Source organism: Zonotrichia leucophrys, chromosome 1, assembly GCF_028769735.1.
Source record: "Zonotrichia leucophrys gambelii isolate GWCS_2022_RI chromosome 1, RI_Zleu_2.0, whole genome shotgun sequence".
In the NCBI taxonomy this organism is placed as follows: Eukaryota; Metazoa; Chordata; class Aves; order Passeriformes; family Passerellidae; genus Zonotrichia; species Zonotrichia leucophrys.
In genome coordinates, this window is record NC_088169.1 from 19,414,115 (window position 1) to 19,425,691 (window position 11,577).

The 11,577-nt window shown below is 39.9% G+C and overlaps 1 protein-coding gene across 1 annotated transcript; it reads right to left on the reverse strand.

The window, feature by feature from the left end:
• Positions 1-1,696: 1,696 nt before the first annotated feature.
• On the reverse strand, positions 1,697-8,995 carry LOC135446007 (toll-like receptor 7). Its single transcript, XM_064709396.1, has 2 exons — positions 8,769-8,995; positions 1,697-5,316 (listed from the first exon to the last, which is right to left on the reverse strand). The coding sequence occupies exons 1-2, from the start codon at positions 8,769-8,771 to the stop codon at positions 2,176-2,178; spliced, it is 3,144 nt and encodes a 1,047-aa protein (XP_064565466.1). The 5' UTR covers positions 8,772-8,995; the 3' UTR covers positions 1,697-2,175.
• Positions 8,996-11,577: the final 2,582 nt, after the last annotated feature.

Consider the following 11,577-nt stretch of genomic DNA (forward strand, 5'->3'; position numbering starts at 1 on the left):
TAGGCTCGTCAGGAAGGATAGGCAGTGCAGGGAAGTCAGGAGATGGCTCTTTATCTTAGGGAGGGGTTGGTGATGATGCAGTTGAGAGTCTCTGGGAAGGATGAAGATGTGTATTGTTGAGGGAGTATGCTATCAACCACCCATCTGAGGCCATGACACTAAGGAATTATTCCAAAAAGAATTAAGAAAATATCTTCAGGTCAGCTGTCCTTGTCCTTATGGGTGATCTTAACTTCCTAGACCTCAATTAAGAACACTACAAAATGGACACAAGCAGTCTTGAAGCATGTTGAAGATGATTTCTTGGTGGAGATTTTAAGGGAACCGACTAGGGAATGTGCCCACCTAGATTTGTTGTTTGGAAGCAGAGGGGGATTCATGGGCAAAGTGGTGATTGGTTACTGTCTCAGTCACAATGAGCACAAAGTAGCTGAACTTCAATTCATTGGTTTACAAGCACAACCATAAGAAATCACAGCATCATAAAATAATTAAGGTTGGAAAGACTTTAGGATTATCAAGTCTAACCATCAACCTAGCACCATGACCATGTTCAACATTAAAACATATCAAGTGCCATATCCACTTTTTTAAATGATTGCGGGGAGATGGTGACTTCACCACTTCCCTGGGCAGTCTGTTCCATTGCTTGACAACCCTTTCCATTAATTTTTTTTCCCTAATATCTAATGTAAACCTCCTCTGGTGCACCTCCAGTCCATTTCCTTTCACTTTCTACATGAGAGAAAAGACTGACTCTTAGTGACTACAGCCTCCTTTCAGGTGGTGGTAGAGAGTGATAAGGTCTCCCTGAGCTGCCTTTTCTCCTGGCTAAACAATGTTAGGGAGAATTGTGTAAAAGGCTTTACTAAACTCTAAATAGACAACATCCATAGCCTTTCCCTCATTCTAAGCAGGTCATTTTGTCACAGAAGGAGAACAGGTTGGTCAAGGAAGACCTGCCTTTCATAAACCCTTGCCAGCTAGACCTCATACCCTGGTTTTCCTGTATAATGGGCATTCAAGATGACCAGCTCCATGACCTTCACTGGCACGGATGTCAGGCTGACAAGCCTTCAGTTCCCCAGATGCTCCTTCCAATGTTAAAATAAAATCAAAACATTCACTCTTCTAAACAGGTCCTGATCTTTCTCCTGCTTCTATTGTAAATCAATAACACTGCCATGATAATTTGCAGGAAAAAAAAATCCTTATTGTCTGTAATATTATATGAGCATTAGTTTTCTTGTTTGTTCTTGTGTTCTTGTCTGTCTGCATGCCTACTAAACTAAATCAAAAAGGGACTATTTAAAGAAATGACCTGACAGAAGACCTAGGCAAGGAACTGCCTGAGGAAGCTGAAATCACAGAATGATAGAATGGTTTGGGTTGGGAGGGATCTGGAATATATCTGGTTCTTTGTCTCTTTGGTTTAAATGAATTTCTGCATCTGCCTTGTGCCTCTCCATCTGCCCATTTACTGTCCTCTCCTTCTTCTTGTACCCATGCACAAGGAATCCCTTTATCTTATACAACCTACAAGATCTTCTGAACTCATAACTCTCCATTTCAGTCCACACACATACTTCCAATTCTCCTCAGGTTTGTGAGCTTTCTGACCATTCAACAATGGGAGAGTTCCTGTACCAGACCCAAGGCCCTGACATCAGTCCCAACAGAATTTGCTTTCCCCAGTTTCTCCACACAGACAAAAGCGGTAGACTCAGAAGCTGTAAGCCTAAGATGAAAAGATAAGAAATCAAGAAATCTTTTATTTTCCCAACTCCTAAGATCAAAGAATGAGCTTTTCTAAAGCTATTTCCAAACAGAAATGTGTCAGTGATTTCTTTTCTTGATTTTCATAAATACAGCAAATAGATAAACTATACATTTTATTAAAATCCCATTTATTCCAACAGTGTCTGAACAGCAGCAACTTTAGGTATGGTGCAACCACTCCATCACTCTGCGTATTTAGCATGTTGACCAAGGGTCTAAGCCACACTTGTCCCAAACACAGGAGATGCTGGAGGCCTATAGTGAACTAAAAGCTGGAAGTGGTGATTTTCTACAATAGTGACTTCCAGGGGGTAGTGCATCATTTCTTCCTGCACACTAAAAAGTGCCAAGCAAGGTGCATGTGTATCATAACAATGTTTAATAAAAAGGGGAGAACTAAACAGTTTCTTGGAGAAGCTTGTTGTAAACCTGAGAATTGCTCATAGCTATGGCATTTTTCAGGCACTGCCAGAAGTAGGGCTGAGACTGAGGATTAGTTGGCCATTCCAGGACTGAACTTCTGCACAGCCTCTTCCTCAGACGCACATAGCGGGACTTCTGCAAAACCTTCTCAAGAAATATCAAGATAATGACATCCATTTTTTCATCCAGAAGCCGCTGATGGGCCATATAAAATGTAGTCTTGAAGCGGCCACTTTTAATGTACCTGTTGGTTAGCACAAATATGGTCTTTTTGCTCAGCTGAATGCTCTGGGAAAGGTTGTCAAAGACTGGCTGTCCTGGGAGCCAGTCCCTTCCTTCCAGGCATAAATTGAACTGCCTGGCTTTTTGGTTTTCCAGCCTTTCAACCAGCTCTTGCAGCACCCACTCGTTCACAGCTGGGTCTTCACTGTCATAGGCAATAAAGGCGTCATAGCAAGCAGCTGGAGAAGACAAGCGCCGGTAGCCCTTCAGCCTGGCAGTGCAGTAATGGTAGCTGTACCACACATCCCAGAAGTACAGATGGCTCATCACTGGCATCACCATCAAGGCAAGGATGGCTGAAGCTGTCAGAGCATACAGGATCAGATATGATGTGTCCAGTTCACAGGTGTACAGATCCAAGAAAACCACGCTCCTTCCCTTATGTGCCCCTGGGCCAGCACAGGTGACGTCAGTGGCCAGAAGAGGGATGGTCACCTGTGTCCGATTGATCCACCATACGAACCACACAGCCTCACAGTTACACTTGAAAGGATTGCCGTGCAAAAGCAGCATCTCCAGGTTGTTAATGACATTTTCAGGAAAACTAGATCTCCTAATTATTTGAATCTTGTTTGAGCTGAGGTCCAAGTACCTCAATTTAAAAGCACCTCTGAGAAAATATTTTGTCAATCGTTGAATGCGATTGTTGCGGAGCATCAGTTCTTGGAGAGATGAAGAGCAATTGGACAGTTCTCGGGGAACATTAGTCAGAAGGTTATTGCTCAGGTCCAGAGTTACTAGGTTCTTCAGAGAGGGGAGGTTTCCCCAGATAAAACTCTTCAGTCGATTATTTGTTAAATTGAGGATCTTGAGACTGGGAGGCATTTCTTCAAAAACACTATGAGGCAAAAAACTGAGCGAGTTGAAGGAAATATCCAGTTCTTCCAGGCGGGTCAGATTCTTGAAGAAGGATAAGTACCTGGAATTTCCATCCACCCATAAAGCATCTAAACGATTTCCTCTGAATTCTAAAATTCGAAGAGATTGACTTTCCATTCCCACATCAATAGTGGTAGAAATGTCATTCTCATTCATCATCAGCTTCCTCAAATGGGCAAGGTTTTTAATAAAACTAAGCACATGAGTAACACCTTCTGCCAGAAAATAATATTTGTTATTGCTCAGATCTAGAATTTCTAAAAGTTTTAGTTCTTTGAAAGCTGTTTGGTATAGCAAATCGACTCTGTTGTTAGAAAAATCCAGATATTTCAATTCAGACAAGTAAGAGAATTCACTTCCATTTAAAGTTTGACTTATTGCATTACCTGACAAGTTGAGACATTTGAGGGAGCCAAGTCCCTGGAAGTCTGAGGGGTTAACAAAAAATACATTGTTTCTGCTTAAGTCCAGAGTTTTTCCATAGTTTAGGCAATCTTCCTTAACTAAAGATTGGTAGGAAGAAGCTTCTATGTCTTTGGAACGGCAACTTCGCCCGTATACATCATACCTGAAATAATGCATCTCCTGTTGTATTTGCCTGTTGGATTGCTCAACTGAAATGCCTGGATTTGAGCAAAATCCACAGAAGTTGCTTTCCCCGGAAGAAGGAGAAATTTTATTCACTGAGAGGTCAATGAACTTAAGAGCTGGGAATTCTTTAAACACTGTCATGTCTGCAACTTTAATAAAATTAGTCCCGAGATCCAACATGGTTAGATTCCTAAGACCGAGCAGTGGATGTAGCTCTCGTGCCCTCAGTTCTTTAAAGACATAACCCTTGAGCCTCAGGGTTTCCAGGTTAGAGAGGGAGGAAAATGTCTTAGAAAGATTCAAGTAGGGAGAATACACCTTCAGCTCAAAGTTAAAGGACAGATCAAGCTGCACAAGGCTGGGGAGAAATGTCAAGAACTGGGCATCTCCAATCTCCCTCACAAGGAAATTTTGGGAGAGGTCAAGTTCTTTGAGATTCTTGATGTTTTTAAACCAGCTGCTGGGTATGCTCTGAAGAGAGTTACTGTGAAGCCGCAAAATCCTTAAATTTTCCAAGGAGTCAAAAGCTTTTGAATGTATCTGAATTGAGCTCTTGGGACAGGGAATGCAAGGATATGGGGCATTATAGCAACGTGGGCAATTGCCACTTAGGTCAAGAATTTCTAGGTTGGGAAGGCCACTTAAATCCTGTTCTTGAATCTCTTGAATCATGTTGTTGTAAATATACAATTCCTTTAGAGTAGATGACAAATTGGGTGGGACTTGTGTTAAGTTATTGGACTTCAGGGATAGAATTGTTAACCTTTTCAGTGCCAGGAATGCTGTTTCCTCAATTTCAAATGAAACATTGCATGGATTGCGGTAGTAACAGTTCTGTCCAAGATACAATACCTCTATGTTTGCTAGCTCTGAGAAGCTGACTTTTTGGATAGAAAAGATATGGTTTGCTTCCAGGCTCAGCAAGGTTAAAGTAGCAGGAAGTCCTCGGGGTATTCCTTCCAACTGGTTTGCATCCAAATACAATGACTTCAATCTTGTCAGGGCAGCAAAACTGCCATTCTCAATTTTCAGTGGGCTGGTGCACACATTATCTTTGGGCCCCATTTTGACAGGCACACAGTTGCATCTGAAGTCAATTTCCTGGAGGTTTTCAAGATGATGAAAGGATGTTGGGTAGATGTGGGGAATATGGTTAATACTCAGAGTAAGGTTGGTTGCGTTTCCAGGGATCCCTCTGGGGACTTCTGTAATGCGCCGGTCGGTGCAGTCCACTGTCACAGTATCTTCTGAAGATTTAACATCACAGGGTAAAGTTTTGGGAAACCAAGCCCCTGACAGCAGCATTGGGAATATGAAGAGCAAGATAAACGGCAATGCATTTGACATCTTTGCACAAGGTACCTAAAACCAAGGAAAAATGGAGGTGTTATTTTAATGTAATGGGAATATTTCATCTATACACTGGGTCAGACTAACGATATATGTAAATTCTGGTTCTTGTCTCACACTGATGAGGAATAGATGTGCAAGTAGGATTAGAAGTTTTTTAAGGTATATGTTCCTTTTCCCCTCAATAGCTTTTTTATTATCTCCAAAATTCTAGTATTTAAATAAATATCACTCTCTAAAAAAGGAATTATTAAAAAAAATATCTCCTGAAAACGTGAAAAGGGGTGAATAAAGTCTACGTCTCTTTGAACATTCTTCTTAAAGGGAAAATAAGAGGCATTAAACATCCTGCAGATTGCCTTTGCATAATAGCATGGATGAGCAGAGCTTACAAATTTTCCAAATTGTAAGCAAGATGGGTAAAATCTATATTCACTTAAAAGCTTATGTAAAGTTTCAAAACTTCACTAATGGGTGACTGAGTTCCTAATTCAAATTTAATATTTTCATAAGTACTCTTCCTCTAGTACTTGTCAAAACGGATGTAGAGTTGACCTAAGCCAGTCAATGTCTTTATTTAAATAAAGTTTCATACCAGTTTACATTTTCACTGCCCAATAGGGGAAGAAGTATGAAAAAAAAAATTATCAATTTGAGGTGGGCACAAAAAAATGCAAGTTTAAAATTGGGTATGTTCCATAAAATACTAATAATTGGACTACATAACCAGAGCTAAAATCCCACAGGCATATTAAGAAGCTTCTCTGTCTGTCAAGTCTTTGCTGACTTTATAGATTTGTGTGTTTTATGGTAAAAGTTTTTAATATTTCACAACCTATAGTTACTTCCTCAGCAGCACTCCGTGTCCAGGAAACCCTGCCTGGCGGGCTGCCAGCTTGGCTTGTGTGCCAGAGGCAGAGACCATCTTGCTGCCCTGCCCAGCACCTTAACTGCCTGTGTCTGGTGCTGGTCAAGAGCTTTAAAGACAAATCACCCCACGAAAATCAACAGCCCCATTTCTCCCTTGAAAACTCAGTGCTGGAGGCTCGCATGGCACATAGAGGTGTTAAACAACAAGGATTGGTTACATGTGGCATAATACTGATTAAATGTCAAAACCCAGTTAAGCTGGTGAAAACCAGATGATTTGGCAAAATGTTCAAGATATATGGAAATGTTTTTATCTGTTTAGCTGGGACACAAGAACATACAGAGACCTGCCTAGCAGTCTGTAGTTGAGTCTGTAGTTGAGCACCCAACACCCTGTTGAGTGCTGCCAAAGCTGTGCCTTGCAGGTGACACGGGCTTGGAGGTGACGCGAGGCTTCCTCTTGCTCACCCTGTTTACTTTGAGCACTGTGTGCCCTGTACAAATTTGTGTTTCTGTGTTACCTTAGAGAATACACTGATCTACCTCTGCATCTGTGTATCTGCAAGAGTGCTCTGGTTACTTGCAGGGCAGCAAATGTGAGATCAGGTCTCACACAGCTCTGCACTTCTGCTACTTTGACTCAACATCCAAATGGCATCCCTTTGGTAATTCCTTCAGACATCTTTGGAACTACAGAACCCCAGTATAGAAGGAAAAATGTAAAAGTCCACTGCAGACCTTGACTTCAGTGTAGCCTGATACAGTGACATGGTGTTGCAGTGCTACCACAGTTTCTTTGTCCATTCCCTGGAAGAGCTGTAGTGCTTTCTTCTTTTCCGGAGATCCTCCGGGAAAAGACAAGGTAGCTAAATACCATGGCTGGTAGCCATGGCAGTCATTCATACAATTATTCAGGGAAGGCTCATTCGGACTAACCAGGCCATGCCTGTGTATTCATATTTTATTATCTCCAACTCTTGTGTTTTCATTTGCTAGGTATCAAATTAACTATCATTTGGCTTATTGGAATTTACTTAGGAAACTCACCCAGAGTTCACTGGGTAAGAGAGGTCACCAGTGTTTTCAGTACAGTCTAGCAAATTTGCTTTAGAGCAGGATTAAGATTTTTTATCTCCTGATGTAGAAAAGCACTTGGATAAAAATGATAAATGAGGATAATCACAGTAAGTGGGGAGTGAATTTGGAAAAGATAAAAGGCATTAATTTCCTCTCACCGCCCAAGCTTTTCAGTAGAATTCCTTTTACTCCAGTAATGTGGTCAGGGATGTGGGAAGGAGAAGGAAGGACTCTGCCATTGCTATTAAATTATATGGAAAATTGAAGGTCTTTCTTAGAGTGACAAGAGACACTGCCATAGAAAAATCTGGCTATATTATTGAAAACAATCTGCCTTCCTTAATACTTTCCCAGGGGACACAGCATGTTATACATGTAAATGATGTTAGGAGACTAATGGAATACCAAAGAATGCCTGTGTTACCATGGCCTGTAATGTCCCAGCAGCTGCCTGCCTCTGTGTCCTGCATTAGCAGACTGATGGAGCCCAGAGCTAGTCTGGTTACCCAAGGCAAGTGCCCATGGAGAACAGCAGCACTGAAATTCAAGTGGGGGAGAGAGAGAGGCCTCTCTGCAGGAACTGCTGGGTTTGAAGATCAAGGGAGATCTGCCTGAGTACACACCAAGCAGAGATTAATGCTGCACATTTAGGTGCCTGAAATTAGGGGCAGCGAATCTGGGGTTTGAAAGTCTTCATGAATATTGTTTAAGAAAATAATCTTGAGTCTTGTACAATGCTCAGGTTTTGAACTCTCACATATTTCAGTATTTTTAGGAACCTAAGTGTTGTTGCAGAGCCAGCCTATCTTTGTGCTTAATTTCTTTGTATATTTTTCCCTTTCCTGATCATCTTTTTAATGCATTAGCTATTTGAACTGTATAGAGTTACATTCTGTGTAACTGTGCTGTATCTGGCTATTTATATGTTTGAAACCTCACGTCCATTATAGTACCAGAAAAAACAAAAATACTTCTAAACAAGAGCAAAAAGCAATGCTGTTTCAGGCAATGTCTTTGCAATGAGAGGCCTGCTTAAATGTACAGCTAGAGTATGGGAGCTGTTCTTTTCTCTGTGATCTATGCTTGGCTTTATAAGAAGTTTGAAAAGAACTAATCTACTGATCTTAACTGGCATGTGCATAAACTCTTAATGATTTACGGTGTTCTTCAAATATTCAGCAACAGTACAGCTATGTGTTTTTGAAGGAAGTTTTTCTGTAGAGGTTCCACATGCATTTTAGGTTATGACAGGAGGAAAGGGAAGAGAAAAATAAACACTTAAGAACTTAGAGCATTTTGATAAGACATTCATTGCTCGTTCTGTAGCACTGATGTACAATACGTTTTAATGCAAATGAATAATTTCCTTTCTGGTCATGATGCACTGCAATTTATAACTGTAACAGTAAACTGTACCATTTAGAAAACAGAAAAGCAGAATATGTTCTTGAAAATCTTCTACAACAGTACCAGTCAAAGATACCTAAGAGCAATTTTAAAGTGAAAGTTTAACATACCATTTTCTGTGTGCTTCCAGGTCTGGCAAACTTGATGTTGGAAGAGACTATAAAACGGAGCAGAAGAAAACAGCCTCCAAGTGGTTTCCAGTGGTTCAGCTGAGGTGCAGAAGAGAATGTAACATGACATAACTTACTCAAGACAACAGCAGAAATCACTACTCCATCACTATTTTTCACCTCGATTGCAGCTTGAGAAATAATTGAATGTGAAACAACTGCTTCAACCTACTTCCTCTAACATTTGTACTTTAAACAACAGCACCTCATCTACTGCTCCACCCCCACAGAGATAACTGAGTACTCTTATTTTTCCCCCTTTAAACAAATTCTTATGTTACTCATACATCCTTGTGCTTTTATTCTCACATGCTTCAATATGCTCTCTTCTATGCTACTTTTGAACAGTTTTCATTTCAAACTGTGGTTTACCTAGATACAGTGCCACACCATAAAAAAATATAAAAACTACTCAAATAAAGGTTAACACCCAAGCTATGGGGAATTCCAAAGGACAATTGTGAAATATTTGGCCACAAAGTTTAAGATCAATCAGCAAGGAGAAAAATGTGTTACATGAGCATGTCAGTCACTTCAGACTAAACTAAGATTTTGAAGAAGCTCAAGTTCCTCCTTTCCCCCTCCCCCTCTTTTTAGTGTAAACTGCATGAAAAGAGAGACAGAAGTTGGTTATTGATGCTAACAATAGTTCAGTTTTGGAAGTTTAGTAATTCTTATTATTATTTGGTGTTTGCTCCTGATGAAAACAGCTTCAAGAACAGGGACAGTTCTAAGTTGAATACTCTATGGAAGAAATGTCTGTTAAGTGAAAGGGACTTTGGGGAAGCGAAACAAACCCAATGAGGATAAAATAGATAGTGGCAAGGGGACAGGAAATGGCATACAACAAAGTCAAAACTGTGTGGGAGAGTGTAGAAGGGCCAAAACTTAAAACTGCATGGATAGACTTATGCTGATGACAATCCAGCATTTCACAGAACATGGCTTGTTGCAGACAGGTTCATACTTACAAGCCTCCATGCTCACCAGAACAGACTGGTTTGATTTTCAGGATGTTTATTAGGTGGAGTTTGTGGGGTTTTTCCATGCCTTCCTTCTCCACATATTTTTCTTTACATTTGAAATTGCAATTTATAATTTCTCTAACTATAGTGGAGCTGAGAAATTTATTTCGGGTGATAGGAACGTGAAGAATAAACAGGGAAAGAATTTGTAATCATACTTTCAAATTTCCTGTGTTTAGTGTCTGAGTCATATAGACATAAACAGGGAATTTGTACAGCATCGTTACCATTTCAATCAAGGCGTAGAAAAGGGCCTATTAATTCCCAAATATATTAATTCGGGACTATATTTCTCACCTTTGTGCCTGAATCCTAGAAGGACTGCAATGCAGAATAATTCTTCTTCTCTTTACTGATAATTGGATTTTGCTTTTCTAAAAATATCGAGGTTTTCATTGGGTGCTACCATAACCAATGCAAAAATCTTACTAAAATCCTACTGTGCGTTGAAAGGCCATTCAAGAAGTTTCTGGTAGGAGCAAAACCTTCACTCTACACTAGCAAACACTCTACACTAGCTATTCTACTCTGGATATTTCACATTGTGGCTGTCACAACAAAGGAAAGTTACCTTCCACTCATTTATATTATTGACCCTATAGCAAAGATAATGTGCTTAACTAATTATGAAAGAAGAGAAAGATTTCACACAAGCTGGACCGTGTTGATTTCTTCAAGTACCCAGCCATGTTCCTGCTATGTGACACCAGATCCTGAGATGCTTAATATGTATTTGTTTTGGTTGCAAGTGGGTTTCTTAATCCATGTACAATCACCCAAACCAATAATTATTTGCAGGTGCACAGGGTCTTTGGGGATCTTCCTTGCAGTCTAAATCCACAAACTTCAGATGTTTTAATATCTAGGCAGACACTCAGTGTTTTATTTTGAAATAAGGCTGATTCTTCTTTATATTAGAAACTTACTGTTACCCATCTAAGAGCACACAAGTTTCAATTCTCTACAGAGTGAAACTGCAGGATTAGCTAAACATTAATAGAAACACAGAGCGTGATTTTGCTGCTTTTTTCCCCTTATTTTTACCAATGAAATGTGGAAAGCAAAATACAGCAATATTTCCCTTCAAAAGTGGTGGAAGTAAATGCAATACAGTTCAGAACTCCACAATATAGTTTGGTTTTTGGAGGCACAGGAAGTTGCTGGTTTACTGATTTTAAAAGTTCAGTTTCCCTCAGAAGTTGCACATAATCTCTTGTCTCCTCTAAAACACAAAGTAACCAAAAAAGTACTTCCTACTCCATCACATGTTAGGGGAGGATCCACTGGTAAGAGCAAATGCACATTGCTGCAGCTGTGAGTGAAGAATGTAATTTAAAATAAAGCAGGAACTTGTAATTGCTTTAGTCCTTCACCTATGAGTTTTGTCATCAGTTAGTTTGTAATCAGATTCCTTTTTTCCCCCTTTGTCTTCTAAAAGAAAACATACAGCAAGTTGCTTTAACTTATTTATCAAAATTAGGATTCCACTGTGTTCATCTTAAATCTGGGTAGTTCATTTGCAGTCCTAAGGTCTTGCAGCAATGCCTTCTTTCTAAAGTGCTGATCCTCGTTTCAAGAATGAGGATACAACACCACCTATTCATAGTTAATACAACATTCAGTGTAACATTGCATAATTTACGCATGAAATTATTCAAGAAAAGAAGTTATACTGCTCAGTTTTTGAAATACATAACTTGACTCTTCTAACTGATGTAGACAGA